Source organism: Microtus ochrogaster, linkage group LG9 (assembly GCF_000317375.1).
Source record: "Microtus ochrogaster isolate Prairie Vole_2 linkage group LG9, MicOch1.0, whole genome shotgun sequence".
Lineage (NCBI taxonomy): Eukaryota > Metazoa > Chordata > Mammalia > Rodentia > Cricetidae > Microtus > Microtus ochrogaster.
In genome coordinates, this window is record NC_022034.1 from 30,108,333 (window position 1) to 30,125,613 (window position 17,281).

The following is a 17,281-nucleotide window of genomic DNA, read 5'->3' on the forward strand; positions in this document are numbered from 1 at the left end:
GCCTAGAATACACAAAGCCCAATGTTTGATACCCAGAATGGAAAAGAAAGACCTGTAAAACAAAAGATAAAGCTAGGGTTGATATTCAGAAAAGTCAGCCCAAGAGAACCAATTCAGAGGCGTCACTGTCAGTGGGAAGTGGCTGTGGTCACCTGTCTGGTTGCTATAGTGATTCTCAGGGCAGCTCACACAGTCATAGCAACACATGTGTTGACTTCCTGTGGCTTTCTTCATTTGACCAGGGCTGCATTCCTTGGAGCATTTAGATAGAATTTGCTACAGTACAAGAAAGAAAGAAAAAAATCTAAATAATTAAAAAAGAAAATTATCCTAGCTATTCCTCATTTAAACATTTGCTAAGTAGCATTTTTGGTCTTTTTCATAGCATTCCCATCTTAAGGAACAGGAACAAACTTAAAATATTATAGGACATTTTAGATGAAAAAACTGGATGTTTCATAATTTTTTTTTGGAACAGGATCTCTGGCTGGGACAGAACTCACTCTGTAGAACAGGTTGGCCTTGAACTCAGAGAGATTCACCCAGCTCTGCCTCCAGAGTCCTGGGATTAGAAGCATGCACCCCCATGCCTATTGACATTTGTGGCTTCTCTAAGAAAACCTTTCAAAGAACTCCCAGCAGAGGAAAAAGCACATATTTGTAAAGCTGAAAAATGAAATGAAGCTCTGGGAATTTCTGATTCTATACTGAAAGAAGAATTCTGCAAGAAAAATAAGACTTCTGTATTTTTTAAAAAAGATTTTGAAATTTTATGTGCATGAATCTCCCCTCCCCCAATTTGTGTGTGTGTGTGTGTGTGTGTGTGTGTGTGTGTGTGTGTGATCTCCCTCGTAGTTACAGGCAGTTGTAAGTCACTGATGTGGGTTTTAGGGTGACAGAAAACAAGACAAAAGTAAGCAAAATAGAGAAAATGAGAGATGGTGACAACTGGGGAGAAAATAAAACAGAAACAGGGAAGTGAAGAGAGACAGAGCGCTGACAATGTTTCTACTCTCCTGACCACTCTTCCTCTTTTTTAAATCTCCTCCCCTCTTTTTTCTTAATCCTTTCTTCCTTTCTTCTCTCTTTTGTGGATTCAACACAGTGTTAAACACGTTCTTTTCATCTGTACTAGTTTATAAGCTTAGATGTGCTTTTTTTCACTGTGAACCCAGGCTCATGATTTCCCCTGTCTCTGCTTCTCAAGTGCTGGGATGATAGGCACTCCCCATCATGCCTGATTCAGGTGTGAGAATGTAAAGCAGACTGGAGCTGGTGCACAGTCCTTCCGTCAAGAAAAAGGAAGGCATATATAAGAGAGAAAGAGAACCGTGGAGTGGCAGGGGAATGGAAATTAAGGGGGAGATAGAAAGAGAGAAGGTATTGAGAAGAGAAAAATGCTAGATAGAGGCAGGAGAGGGAGCACTTAAAGACACCCACCAGCCTTTACCTGGAAGGAAATACAATGCTGTGGGAGAGCTCTGAGCAGACCACTGCATTTTCCAGGATGGTGCCTTAAGAACAGACTGAAGGGATGTGAGTGTAGGTGGAGCAGTTACGAAGCTTGCACTCCGACCTTGGTGAGCAGTGGCTGTACCTTGCCGTGCAGTGGTACGACCAGGGGGTTAAAACAGTCATCAGACTCATTTTGGAAGTTAGACTTTGAGTGGATCTGCACTATGACAAGTGTGTGATGTGGCAGACCAGGGACAAGCATCCCATCAAGGCGTCTCATGAGCAACAGACAAAGGAGGGTTATCATTCTCTGAGATGTAGGCAAGAATATCAAGAATTCTGTTTTGGAGACAGTCAGTGAAGAAAAAAAAAACAACTATCAGATAGATATCCGTGTAGAAATTCCAGTTAGGCAGTCATGACTTATTTGACCTAAAAGATAAAAATCAAGAACTCACTAGAATCCTACAAAATGACATTGTTTAAAGACAGGAGCCTGATAAGGTCACTAAACAGACAACAAAGAGCAGGGTTGAGCCTGTGCACCCCAGTGTTTAGGGGGTATTAGAAAGATAAGGACCTAACAAAGGAGACAGAAACAGTGGTTAGAGACACAGGGGGAAATCAAGGGAGTGTGGAGTCAGGGAAGCAAATAAGGCCAATGGTATGGAGAAAAGAATATTTGACTATTAAATAAATTATAACATTCAGATTTAGTATAAGTGAGCTAGACAAACAATTTTGATAGCATTATAGGCAGCTTAAAAGAGAATGGAAGGAATTGGGGCTGCTGAAATGTTAGTGATAATAGGTTCTGCTTCAAAGAGAAGTAGAGGCTTGGGCAACAAATGAAGGAAGATGTGGAAAATCGACCCAGCTGCTGCCTTTTGAATACAGGAGAAATAAAACATTTATATCACCATGTGGACAGTGCGGAAGAGAGAATCGTAGAGGATGCAGGCAAATGTGCAGTTGGCAGAGCAAGTCCTTAGACAGTTGAAGCGACTGGGGTGCACAAGTCAAGTGGAGGTGCTGCCTTTGGGCACAGGCACAGCGGTCCATTCACGGGACCATATGGAATTTAGAAGCACAGGTACCAATGTGCTATGGGACCCAATGCAGTTCTTTTTTCCTAGGGTTTGGGTAGAACAGAAAGAAAGCATGATCAACTGAAAGTGACGGGGTAAAGTCAGAGAAGAGTATAAAGTGGCCAGCTAGCAAGAGACAACGTCACCAGGAAATAGTCGGACTGATTGCCCAGCAGCGCAAGGTCAACTGGACACTGGGACTCCTAAATTTAATGCGAATTCAATGAACAAGGTTTGTCTTCCCACCTCTCCCGCCCCAAGATCATTTACTTAGGGGATGCGTATATAGTTGACTACATACGGAGTTGAATTTGGACACTATTGAGAAATGGGAACACTGAAGAGAGAGGCGTGAGGAAACCGAGGACATGGGTAAGAGTGTTATGCTGGCTGGACATGGAATTTAGGGGCGGAAAGTGTTCCGTGAGCAGTGGGACAATCACTGGAGACCAGGACTTCTCCAGGTGATATGCTAGTTGACTTAAATTTGCCAAAGCACCCTACGACAAAATCACCTTAAGTTTCCTGAATTCGCGTTTTGCTTCTTGACTTGTGATGATGAAGACGTCGTGCTGCAGGTCATATTCCGCCATCTTTGTGATGGTCATGAGGCCACCTATCTCCTTCCAGAGAACCACGTCATAACCAGTATTTAAATCTCCATGGGCATCAAAATGAAACGAGTTCCTTCCGTCAGAGAATGTCACATTTTTCAACACATCAAGTAGCTGTGGAAGGTAAAAATGAGTGAACATTGAACAGGTTTTTGGTACACCCTTTATCCCAGTGATGACATTGCATGCATCCTCAGGAATATTATTTAAACCGAGAAGAAAGGAAAGAAAATTTTCCATCACCATTTAGGCATGCTTAACAAAGAATTGTCGTGTCGTCACCGGGAGTTCTAGATTTGATCTCTGCAGAAGTTTTTGTCATGTGAAATTGTAAAAGCAGGCTAGTTTTTTAAGAACTGGTGACTTTTCTAGCCTATGAAACTGAAATCTGAGTACCTGCATGTGGCCATGTGGCAGACTTTCAGGATGGGTTCTTTGTAGCAGGTGGGGGCTTTTGACTCCTTCTGTGATTGCTAGTACAATGTTGATGGCAAAATACACCTTCTCATCTTGCCTCTGATGGTTCTTAAGTATACACTTCAATGATCAGCACTCAACCAAGTGACCTCTAAATTCTATTTCCAACTTAAGTTACAAAGTGATTTCTTTTCATGCTGGAAGAAAGAAATGTAACTAAAAAGTTATCTGCCTTGCTATCCAATTTGTGTGGTGAGAACAGTGAAACGCAAGAAGTAGTTTGCTGACAATGGCAGCGACACTGAGCTTGTGCGGTACAGAAAGAGCATTGGAATTAGAACTAGGAGAGTGTAGTTTACTGTTTACTTGATGAGTAATCACAGTTTTCATTCCTCTTTCAATGCATTCATCATGGCCCACTGGTTGACTGAGCCCATGATTCTATGTGACTATGATGGGTTAAAAGTATATGGGATGAGGCAGAAAGTTTTCTACCTGAAGAGAATTATTCTTCTCTGTTTTTTTTTGTTAAGTTTAAATGTTTTAATTTTTTTGCCAATAGACTAAAAAAATTAACTTACATGTTAGGTAATATATTATCTATAATAGTCATGCAATGACCAAATATATTGCCTTAGCAACATTTCAAAGTATGCACCAATGTTACTTGTCCCCATAGGTTTATCACGTCTTTTAGTGAAGGTAAATTAACTGCTTTAAAGAAGCAGAATACATCAGAGCTATCACAGTGGAATTAACAAAAATGCCAGCTTATTCTTGGGGCTATGGGTGTGATTCAGAGGGTAGAGGGCTTTCATAGCATGTGTAATGTCCTGGGCTCAATCCTCAACACCACACATACTGAGCACGGTGGTACACAGCTGTCCTCCCAAAGACAGGGTATGTAGGTAGGGGTGGGGAGGGTGGGAGTTCAAGGCCAACCTTGGCAGCATGAGACCTGGTTTAAAAAAAAAACAATTTTTTTAAAAATTCTAACATTAACCAGAATTTTTTTTAATGGAGGGAATGAAACTAAATGAATAAATAAGAGTGTCAATGATAAAGAGCTTCATTTCAATAATCAAAACAGCTTCAATGTACTCACTGCAGCCTGTGCACTGCTTTAAAGTATGCTCCTTTCTTAAGCAGTGCTTCCGGGTCAGCCTCAGCCACTGGTTTAGGAAGCATATCCCTTTTTAGTCTTGCATTTAAATTGTTATTTCCACCTGCTCCTCCTCCTTGTATCTAATTTTATGCAAATATCTGATACAGGTATGTTCTATAAATAACAATAGCATTGCATAATAGCCATGCACAACTTATGCTTTCTCTAGCAGGAATGAAGACAGAGGAAAGTAATGGTGCAATCCTTACTCAGGAAATATGGTAGAACATTGACTTTGGGTTAAGGTAAATTTCGAACCCGAACCCTCAGTATTTAATTATAAAGTGCTATTTTGCATCAGTTACTTTTTCCCCAATGGAGACTTAACTTGGAGTTCATACCACAAAATTTAGAGACTGAGAATTGCATTTCTGTACTAGGATTCACCCCTGTATGCTGAGATTCTCTTTTTAAGACCACAGGCCGGGGCCCACACTAGTTATCATTATGTAGTTCTCTTTAGCTTCATTTCCCTAAGTACCCTGATGCCTGTTCTGTCTCTCTCCATAAGTTTGTTTGTGGAAAGAGATATCCATGTGACTAACCTAGAGTACAATAGGAAAAGTAGCCTCACATCTTTGTCCTAGAGCCCAAACCATACCTTTTTCTTTAGTCATATTTTCTGTGGCATAACAAAAACACGCAGCCCACCAAGATTGACAGTTTAACTACCAGCCCTATGAGTAGCCATGGTGGATCCCTTAATTCTGAGTTCTCCTTCCCTGACCTCTACAACTTGGCTCCAAGTATACCCCCTCTTCCACTCCCTTAGGATTGAGCATACAACATAAGTTCTGTGGATCTCCTCAGATAGTGTAAAGATAAAAAGAACTCCATCTTCAGCTTTAACTCTCAGAAGCACAGACTTGAGATCAGTAGCTACTATTAGCTGAAGGTCACTCTCATACTCTCCCAACTTTCAGACTATATGAAGCCACCATTGCATACTTCCATGTCTCCTAAGTTCTTGAAATACAGCATCTCCAAAATAGAAGGTTGTGGGAGTGATTTCTTATTAATAAAGAAACTGCCTAGACCCATTTGATAGGCCAACCCTTAGGTAGGTGGAAAAAACAGAACAGAATGCTGGGAGAAAAAAGCTGAGTCAAGGAGTTGCCATGATTTTCCCACTCCACACAGATCTTTCCTTTTAAGTGCACCTCATGGTGCTACATAGATTTTTAGAAATGGGTTAAGAGGCTAAAACTAATGGGTCAGGCAGTGTTTAAAAGAATACAGTTTCCATGTAATTATTTCGGGTATAAAGCTACCCGTGCGGGCTGCTGGGTGGCGGAACACAGCCTCGCGGCTCCTATTACTACAGAAGGTTGATATTTTCCCCCACCAGACCTCCGTATTTCTCCATGTTTCCATTTTTAACACACAGAATTAACTACCCTGATTGGGAATCGTTGGTAACATCTTTGTTGTGTTTTCTTTCTTTCTTTCTTTCTTTCTTTCTTTCTTTCTTTCTTTCTTTCTTCCTTCCTTCCTTCCTTTCTTTCTTTCTTTCTTTCTTTCTTTCTTTCTTTCTTTCTTTCTTTCTTTCACATCTGATCTATTCTAAATGCTCTCCAACCATTTTCTCCAATATTCATATCAGTCAAAATGCTATTTCTACAGTGGAAAATAGATCATCACTCTGCCACCTAAGAAGTATTTCATTGGCTCCCCTTTTGATATCTACAATCCAAACTCTAGACATTCTTTGCCGATTCCCTATATCAGCAGCTGGAGTGTCACCTGGTATGTTGCTAACAAGACAAGTTTTCCAGTTCCAAAGCAATTCAATTGCACGTCACATTTTTGAGATGTCCTTTCCGGCAAAGTCTCTTGGTAAGTACTCCACACGAATCCCTTGTCTCATTTGTTCCCAGCTTCCCTTTGAGACTCCAGTCTTGTGATGTTGTTCCTGCTCCCCAAAGAAGCCAGGCTTCGGAGAATGTTCTTGAAGTTGCTAACGCTGAAGTTGCTCTCAATTGTGTGCTGTGGTGCCATCTTATGTGTGTATGAGATGTTGCGGTGTGTACTCCTGAGTAATATTCAACTCCATAATCATCTGAGTGTATACCACACAGACTGCCATAGGACAGGATTCTGTTTTTTTCCCCAGGGTTACTTCAGCATTTAGCACAGTGCCTGGAGCACTGAGGCAGCTAAAAAATACTTCCTAAGCACATGTGAGGTGTAGCTGGTAGACATTTTCTCATCTCAGATGTGCTACGCATTACTTTACATAGGATCAAATGGGAAAAACAGTCAAAACCAAACCATTAGCTTCAACTTGAAGAAGCTTTGCTCACATACACCTGAAGAACGTAAAAATCTGCTAAAGTAAAATAAAGGTGACTGTGTGCTGTCCCTGACACTGTTCTCACCAAACACAGACCCAAAGCAGCTTCCTAACTGCATTGTAATCTAAGTTTAGTTGGATCTAAAACCACTCATGAGTATTAGGGCGTTTTGCTAGGGGGTGAAGAAATTAGGAATGTATCCTTGATTAAGGATCCTAAATGTAAATGTTTTGTTTTAAAATTTAATTCTCTTAAAGATTTTCTGCATAAAAAGGCCATTGATCGGAGGACTTGTTGTCCAAACCTGGCACTGATGATTGTGTGACTTACTTGCATCTCACCCTGTCTCCTCTTTTCCAGTCTGTTTCTCGATTAACAGGTTTTCAGGGGTGTGAAATACATACCACATGGTGACCTGGCTCAAGGGCTGAGAATGCATCACGAAGAGTAGCCTCAGATCCCTAGTGTTTAAATAAACTACTATGATTCTATTTACTCAAGTCGTTTCTCTGAAATGTGTGAGACATATTTCTAATTTAAAATACATTCCCAGATCTTTGACAGAAAATTAAATAGCTCTCTCAGTTTTAGTTTCTTTCCTCTTACAAGATCCTTTCTCATCTTCCTCTTGTATCCAGTAGGTCCAGCTGCTCATCTTCATGCTCTCCTCCAGTCTCTCACTCCTAAAATTCAGCTCGGTCATGTCAGTATAACATTCTACTTCTTACAGCAAAAAATCGCATTTCCATAGTACACTAGGTGAAAGAATTGGAATGTTTAGAGAATGCCATATGGAATGTCATATGGGGAAGGAGAGTGATCTAAACAAAGACAAAGTTTGCTTTTCCCCAATATTTTATGAGAGTTTTATAGTACTAAGGAAGTACTTCAAGGAGATGTTCAAAAATTATTGGAAATATATTATTTAGAAGAATTTTAATGAAGACCCTAATCACTAATCATTTGCATCTTTATTAGAGTTTTGGCTTTCTATTTATAAAACAAAAAGTCCCTGAAAATGATCAATACCTGCCTCACAACATGTAATGATTGATTATGCATATACTAAAAATAAATATAAGTACAATTTAAAAAAGAGCAATTTCAACTATATTCAAGGGTTTAGAATGCAGTTCTGGGGTTCAGAACACTCACTGAACCCCACAGCAAAACAAAACAAAACTGACAACAACAACAAAGTAAGACCAAACAAGCAAAACACGTGGAAATTACTCATCTAAATGAGGAAGCAGGTTACTTCAGTCGCTGGTGCTTATGTTGTAGGTGATTAAGATATAAGCAATAGTGACTGGGAGGAAGCTCCTGGCAGCACATGCTTAGCTTGCACAAGGCCAATGTTTTAATTCTAAGCAAGAACAATAAAAGTTATGACAAAAATACAAATAACAGTCTATAAGGTGCTTATAATAACCCAACTGTCTTATTCTACTCTGCCTTCTGTTCACTTATAACTCTGAATGACATATATGTTGTATTATGGTACTGTATCAATACCTGTTCTAAGTCTAGCTTTGAATTCATATGATTGAGAAGTTTGATTCTCACAAGTTAATATTATTATTCAAAGAAGCATTGTACTTACATACTTTGCTCAAGGTCATTAAAAAACAATATGATTTGTCACTAACTACAGTCATAATAAACTTTAAGTCTTTTCAAAGTAATCCAAGAAAAGAAAGGAAAAAAATTACTGTATGCACACTTGGTGTTCCATTTAAACATAGATTTTCATATCTTAAATCTAACAACATTTCCATGTAGAAGACTCAGAAGACTGAAGAGATGGCTCAGTGGTTAAGAGCACTCTTTTAGATGACTTGGGTTCTATTCTCAGCACACTAATGGTGGCTCACAACTGTCTATAACTCCAATTCCAGGGATTCAACACTTTCTTATGACTTCAGCAGGCATGGCTTGCACACAGTGCACATACACACATACATGCAGGCAAAACACTCATACAAATAAAACAAAAATACAATTCTTAACACACACACACAAAACCCTACAGACAGCATACTTCTTATGATAGTAAGAGCATTTACTAGAGAGTGATTCTCAACTTTCCAAATGCTATAGCCATTTAATACAGTTCCTCATGTTGTGGTGATCCACAACCATAAAATTATTTTTGTTACTTCTTTATAACTATAATTTTGCTGCTGTTATAAATCATAGTGCAAATATCTGTGTTTTTTGATTGTCTTAGGCAACCCCTGTGAAAGAGTCATTGGACCCTACCCCCAGTAGATCACCACACACAGGTTGAGAACTGCTGAACTAGAGGATAGGATTATAAAGTACCTGCTGCACAATTAGGGGAATGTCATGTTTATTTATGATGCTTTTTGATTATAGTTTCCTCATGTACACAATGAGCATCCCTAATCCAAAATGCTGCAAATCTGAGTTTTTGGGCACCAATTTGATAGTATAAGTGAAAAATTCTACACTCGACTTCACTGGCACAATATAGCTATGCTAAAAATATTGTATAAGACCACCTTCAAGTTATATGAGCAAGGCAAATATAAGCAAAGATTAATTTTGTGTATAGACTTTGTCCTATACCTAAGCTATTGAATCTCAACATGTATATTACTGAGCATAAAAGATGAGGGAAACACTATTATATTTAACAATAGCCAAATAATCTGCTAGTTCATGTAGTCTTATACTTATGGGCAAAAATAAGTAAACAATATAATACATATGAAGTATTGAAAAAATCATATATCTGAGGAGGAAGATAGTACTACTAACAGAATCTCTGCAGAAAATTAAACAGAACTTTGGGGCTTAGGGAAAGAAGTGACAATAAAATATAACTGTCATTAAGAACAAAAAATTATATTAGCAATACACGTTATAAAATGACAGTTTTTACTTTCAGAAGTTATAAGTTAAGAGATTACTGTGGATCTTTGTAAATTAAATCAAGAGGGGAAACGGGGAAATGACAGTAGGCCAGCAGGCTAGGATTTGTGAATTAGTACCTCCCATGGTTGAAAGGCGTTGGGTTTCTGGCAGTCTCTAGCTTGGCACAGATCCCGGACGGCATGGCCAAGGGCAAACACTGCAAGCTCAATGCTGTGAATGAGTCCTGGCTCGGTATAATGCCACAGGAAGTCGTTTCTCATGAAGAACTGGTTTTCAAGGGTTTTGGTAGTGTCATGGGTCAAAGCAGTTTGAGAATAGTTGGAAATGCATTGACTCAAGTCACCATCTTTGACATGCTTACAGGCAGAAAAAAGCATGGCAAATTCATGTAGGGGTTTGTTATTGTCACTGGGATACCTATGCAGAGTCTGAAGAAAAGAATGGAAAGAAGACATATTGCCTCTTCTGAATGTAAACCCCACCACTTTACCAAGCTTCTTGATATTAGGAATGGTGATAATCTTGGTAGCGGTTGACCAGTTATCGCTAGCAATCCAGATCTTATTTATTTTCCTTTCAATGGCTTTAGTGAAGAGATTAAAAACATGGAATTTCCTCAGAAACACCACAATGACATTAACCCGGGCTTCTGCAATGATTTTCTCCAGCGTCTGATTGATCCTGACTTCAATGGTACTGTCTGAGAGGAAGGCCGGCAGCACCTCCTTGAAGGCAATGCACACATTGTTTGCAGCAGCCTGAATTGCAAATGTGTTCAGAGCTAGTCTTCCATAGTCATCATCTGTTGTTATGAGGCCAATCCAGTTCCATCCAGATTGCTGAATCAGGTGGGCCATTGCTTTAGTTTGGTAGAAGTCACTGGGTACTGTCCGTAAAAATGAAGGAAAGCGGATTTTGTCACTCAGGATTTCGGCAGTGGATTCATAACTCACCTGGAAGTGCACAGAATCTTTGAGTTATGGTGGTGGAGCACAGGAGCTGGTGGTAGTAAGCTCATCGCCCTTTGATTTCTATTGCTCTTCCTAAATCCTCTCTCTATAAGAAGATCAACTTACATTAGCACCAAAGGATGTTTAGTTACACTGCTTCATTTGAACCCGGCTGAGGTTACTATGGAAACAGAGCAGGTGAAGCCCTCAGAGATAGGTGTCTTCTAAATCAACTTTTAAAAAAACTGTCAGAAATTAGTTTTTGACTATTGCAAAAGTGACTCCCTAGCTAGTTCCTAGCTTTCCCCGATCTTTTTATAAGAACAGATGTAATCAAAGCCAACATATGGAAGGAAGGAGAACAAAGATGTACCTGTGGCATGAGCTGTAAATTCAGCATCCTTGAGACAGCCATGGATATTTCCGAATAGCCAGCACCTATGACAGCTTTCACCCTTGGCATGTAACTGGAATAGTCACACTGGAAGGTCACGGTTTCTCTAGAGCAGTTGAATTTAGAGAGGAACCTCAGAGTTGCTGCCACTGCTGCTGTGACTTCGGTACACGTGTCATAGATTTCATAGCCTAGTTTGACTCCGGATAACAGTGTCGAGTTATTGATCACCTCGATGCTGTGTATCATAGCCAGAGCTTGAAGAAACGCTGATATTTCAAAGCTGTGGAGAAACAAGCAGTTTCTGAAACAAAACATGACTATTCTATTGATATGGGGATAGTGTCCCTCATCCATACCTCTGTCCTCTGATGGATAGGTTTGGGATGAATCCAACTGATTTCATGAAAAATCTGAACTTTATTTGGAATCAAATTTTTCCTTCCCCTCCCTTTTGATAATAATTTTAATAGAATATCTTCTATTTGTTAACAATTTTATAAATGTAAACAATGAATCTTTCAAAGATACATTTACCTTTTTTTATTGATTTTTATTGAGCTTTGCATTTTTCTCTGCTCCCCTCACTGTCTCTCCTCTCCTCTTCAACCCTCTCCCAAGGTCCCCATGCTCCCAATTTACTCAGGAGATCTTGTCCTTTTCTACTACCCATGTAGATTAGATCTATGTATGTCTCTCGTAGGGTCCTCATTGTTGTCTAGGTTCTCTGGGATTTTTACTTAAAATATAACGGCATCATTTCCTCCCTCCAATACCTACTAGCTACCTTCACTCAACCTATTTCCTCCCAACTCTAGCTGGCAGTCTCTTTTTCTTTGATATTATTGTTACGTGTATACATATGTATGCACACACACATATATACATATAAAAGACCTGATGGATTCATTTTTGTTGTATGCATATGGTTTCAAGGGTGATCACTCTGTATTGGATAACCAATAAGGAGACTCATTCCTGGGAGAGACTATTTCTCCTTCTCCCAGCAGCGGTTAGTTGCCTGTAGTGCTTTGAATAATGCACCTCGATCATAGATAGCCACTTCCAACTCCTTCCTCCAACTCCCCTGGTGAAAATAATTTCAAAGGAAACCTTTAAAAGGGACAATGTCAGAAACACAAGTTTTGTAAGTAGAGTCTACAGCATAGCCTTTACTATTTTTTGATGAATATGATTGTGTTGGACATTTTAATATGCTGTGATATCTGGTGTGTTGAATCTTGCTCCTGTTGGCAGTTACATGTCAGCATGTTATTGCTATTAATGCATATGCTTCTTAGACTTAAATCCTATCTTTTAATATTCTGGTTTTAATCTGTGGATAATGGAAATCAGATAAACAGACTTTTATAAATTTAAATTTTTCTTTTTAAAAATATTTCTTTTGTTGAGATTATAATATAGTTATATAACTTCATCCTTCTCTTTCTTTTATCCAAACCCTCCCATATATGATATCTCCTTGTTTTCTTTCAAATATGTGACCTTCTACTCATTAATTGCTGTTGCATTCACATATATTTTTAAATACATGAATCAGACTTTTAAGAATTACTGGTGTCTGTCAAGAGACACATCTGTTTCAGAGAACATTTCTTGCACGCATGTTGCTTTGGGATTATTTCAGAGATCTCAGTAATTTAGTCCTGATTCACTGCTATCTCATTCCCTACTGTACACAAACACTGTAATTATAACCTCATATAAAATGAAAGGTTAATGGATGGTTTCTAAGTGGATGAAGGAAAACTTCCAGGTTTTGATTCCAAATTTTGCTTACAATTCATTAACTTATAATTTCTTGAAAATTATCATTGTCACTGTAGGATAAAATATAGAAAATCATTGTTAAAATTTTTATTAAAAATGAGAGAAAGGATTAATATATTACTTCATAATTAAACCATACTGTATTTTCATAGTCCCTTACATGTAAACTCAATGACCTTTGTGTCCCCAGTGCTCAGAAAAGGAACCAGATAACACTAACCCCTGGCTCAGCATTGAGTAAGATGCATTTCCCTTGAGGAGTAACAATAAAGTCAAACATTAATTTATTTGTGGATTTTTTTTCTTCTAGAAGAAGTTTGTTAGATCAAATGTTTTATATTTATCATTGGTTATTGACTTAAATCTTTGGACTTCATCTCGTTGGGTACCAATTCTGTGCACTGAACATCTTCACTTTTTATTTTGTATTGTTTCAGCTAATCACTGGTAGGGGAATGGTAACTCAAATGGGGATGAAAGACCAAAGGGATCTTGGTATGATACAGGAAACACGTGTGATCCAAAAGCATCTTATAGGGTTTATAAATCATTATTTGATAAGGAAAAAAACTGGAGATTGGATGTGATGATACATTTTTCAAAGCACAACACTCTGGAAGTCAAGGCAAAAAGGATCAGGAGTTGAGGCTGGCCTAAGATATACAATGAGCTCTTGTCTCAAGGCAAAAACAAACAAAACAAAACAGAAAAGTAAAACAGAAGAGGAATTTAAGTTTACCTCAAATTGTGATCAGAATTTTAAGAGGCACAGGCAAGCTTCAGGGTCACAACGTCACACCATTTGAAGCTGATGCTGTCTGTGTCCTTAAAGGTGTCTGGCCTCACTTTTTCCAGACAGGAATTGCAAGTCAGTTTCTCAAAAACTGTGTTCTAAAATTGAAATTTACCTAAAACATATTGTTTTCCTTCAAACAAAATCCATCTGTAAAATCCCTCCCCCCTCCAGTTTTAGTTTCTTGTAGGACACCGTGCCAAGAATTAACACTGCATGTAGCAATGTGTTCAGTAAAAAGGAGAAAAAGCATTCTGATCCCAGGATGGTCATAACTTATTAGCAAAGGATTAGATTATCCTATTTTTGTTTGTGAGCCTAGCTTTTAACGGCGGAGCCATCTTGCCAGCCTAAGATTAGATTATTCTAGAGTGAAATGAATACAGCGCTGATGAAATGTGAGCATGAAAACCTGAAATGTGAACTTTGAAAAAAGACATAAAACCATAAGCCTATGCTTATAATTCTGAAGTGCCTGTTGTGGGTGACAGACACATGAGCATGGTGTGCTTGCTGTAGTGCAGGACAGATTACAATATTTTTACAAGTGACTTCCAAGGTTTTTTAAAAGGCATAGTTAAAAAAAATACATTACTGTAAAGCATTCTCAACCCCCCGTGTTTGGAAGTTGGTTACACAAACAGGGGTGGTGAATATATTTTAAGGACCACAAAACTAACCAGATGCAAATTCAAAAGAAACTCATGCTCTATTAAAAAAAAAAGTTATCACAAGTAAACCATCTGCATGTCTTAGTCTTACAGCACAATCTTGAAGTCTAACTCTTTAATTTTTTTATTTTTTATTTAAGTTTTACTCACCCAACACATTTCTGGATTTGTGGTCGCCTGGGATGGTCATCTGAGGACAGCATTTTTTCATGAATGGCAAATAAACCTCCAATCATGATATGTCCAGGAGAAGTGATAGCCACAAAGTCATCCGGGGTGTGGCAAGATTGGGAGGTATCGAGAATAATCACAAAGCAGGTAATTACTATAATTAATAGTGCCATTCTTCTGTCTCATTTGCTCAGCCCATGAGAATTATTAGGAACCGTTCAGTTCACAGATAACAATGACAAGATTCTCATTTCCCCTAAATGCTTTGGAAGCATAGGACATCAAGGGCCAGAAATGCTCAGTATTCAGATTCTTGATGTTAGTGTAAACAGTTCGCTCACTGACAAGAACACGTCAAACTCTAAGAGTCTCTGGTGTTGAGCCAAGTGACAGTGCACAGGTGAGAGCTAGGGACAGCTGATAGAATTATAAACACAGGGACATGCTCACAGAATTGCAAAAACAGATCTTTGGGGCATTGTATCCTTTTACTCCAAAGGCTTTGCATCCTGTAGGCCTTTCTTTTGAAACAGGTTGTAGAAGCTTTTGGAAGAAGAATAGGGAAAAATTCTTCTGCTTATAAAATGTGCAGTTCTCTATGTATGTTCCGAAGATGTTGCTTTCAATAAAAATAAATAAAAAGTGTAGTTATCAGCTATTTAGAAAAAAATCCCGCTTTTATTTCTCCTAAAAACCTCGACATAAAAAGGGAAATTCAGTTGATTTAGGCTTTTATTACTTCTGTGTTACATGTAGTAGTAAGCATAAATGGGTTTTATTCTGCTGGGCAAAACTAAAAACAAGAAGGAACCTGTCAAAGAGAAAGGAAAGATCTGTCTCTGATTACTGTCATTTACCTAACTATTTATTATTTATAAGAACTTTTTTTTGAGACAGGGTTTCTCTGTGGAACAGCCCTGGCTGTCCTGGAACTAGCTCTGTAGACCAGACTTGCTTCAAACTCACAGAGATCCACTTGCCTCTGCCTTGCGAGTGCTGGGATTAAAGGCATGTGCCACCACCGCCTGGCCAACATGTTTTTAAATGGTTATACATCAGGAATAGCATAATGTTACAGGTATCCTTTTAAATTTTTTTAATTTAATTTGCTTGCCTGTTCTGAGTCAGGGTCTCTCTACTTCGCTCCAGATGACCTGGAACTCACTATGTAGATCAGGCTGGCCTGAAACTCACAGAGGTCCACCTGGCGCTGTCTTCTGAGTGCTGGGATTAAAGGCGGGCACCACTCCTGGCAATACATATCATTTAAAGAGAGAGAGAGAGAGAGAGATTTACTTTTATGCAAGTGCTTTGTCTACATGTATGTATGTGCACTAGGTGCATACCTGGTGCTGCAGAGGCCTGATGAGAGAGGAGGCCAGAGGAGGCTGTTGAATCACCTGGAACTGTAGTTACAGATGATTGCAGGTGCCATGTGGTTGCTGGGGACAGAACCTACATCCTCTGCAGAGCAGAAAATGCTCTTATCTGTTGAGCCATGCTCTTGGAAGTTAAGGGGGTCCAGAAACTCCAGTAACTTAGGCACCATTGAGGATGACATTAAAGTTTATTTTTCAAAACCAATCTAAAAATTGCTTGGTCGTATTTGTTTTGTTTTGTTTTGGGATTTTTATCTATCTTTTATATTGATTTTCAATGTTTTGTTTTGTTTTGTTTTTATTTGAAAGAGAGAGAAAGAGAATAAAAATGATATTAGGTGAGTAGGGAGGGGAGGAGAATCTGGGAGGAGTCAGATAAGGGGAAATATGAATCTGACCAAGATATATTGCATGGAAAATATTTTTAATTAAAAAAAAATGTTTGCAATAGGGCTGTCAAGATGGACCAGCAGGTAAAAGCACTTGATGCATGAAACTGATGGGCTGAGTTTGGTTTCTGCAACCCCCAGTGAAAAGAGAGAACCTCCACCCATGCAGTGGCATACATGCACAAGCATTGGTACATATCATATACACCAACACAAAGAAATAAAGCAACATCCACTGTAAAAGGTGTGTCATGCGAAAGCAGTCCTTGGTCTAACATTTCTTTGTTGTTTGGAGGGCGGTAGATAAACCTCTAGAGGAATTTCCAAAGCACAAGAGCACAGTAGCGACTGTAGCATTTGCAGTGATCCAGATTAGATGTAGATTCATAGAAGCATGAAGTTAGGCAGAGTAGCGGAGTTACAGTTCATCACATGATGTCAAGCATTTTCTTATTAAGTTAGTGTATATAATCGGATAAATACTGGTGTCATTATGACATTTTTACATCTGTAAATCACTCACATTGATCATAATCACTCCCACTATCCAAATGTTTTCTAGAATTTTCTACTTTCTAGTGACAACATTTTCTAATAGAATGCAAGGCAGTGATTTCAGTTGTTGACAAACCTTAATAAATACACACAAGTTTGCAAACCTTTCAATTATTTAATAACTGCATTTACTCAACTCTCTTGTTATTTGCATATATTGTGTATGTAGAATTGAATGGCTTTATGACCTTATGATTTAAGTATGTTGAGTCTTTATTTTCATTGAATTCAAGAAAGACTTTAATTTCTTTCTT

At 38.6% G+C, this 17,281-nt stretch overlaps 1 protein-coding gene across 3 annotated transcripts in view; it reads right to left on the bottom strand.

The window, feature by feature from the left end:
• The window catches only part of Gprc6a (G protein-coupled receptor class C group 6 member A), a 16,805-nt gene extending 1,928 nt beyond the window's left edge, over positions 1 to 14,877 (bottom strand). Inside the window, exons 1-5 of one of the 3 annotated variants that reach the window (XM_005363610.1) lie at positions 14,684 to 14,877; positions 11,258 to 11,561; positions 10,576 to 10,887; positions 3,059 to 3,271; positions 153 to 276 (exon numbers count right to left, since the gene is read on the bottom strand). In XM_005363610.1, coding sequence (XP_005363667.1) covers positions 153 to 276; positions 3,059 to 3,271; positions 10,576 to 10,887; positions 11,258 to 11,561; positions 14,684 to 14,877 — 1,147 coding nt within the window. Of the gene's footprint in view, positions 1 to 152; positions 277 to 3,058; positions 3,272 to 10,050; positions 10,888 to 11,257; positions 11,562 to 14,683 lie in introns of all 3 variants that reach the window. The other 2 variants (XM_005363608.2, XM_005363609.1) reach the window with 2 other exon arrangements.
• Between the last annotated feature and the right edge of the window lie 2,404 nt (positions 14,878 to 17,281).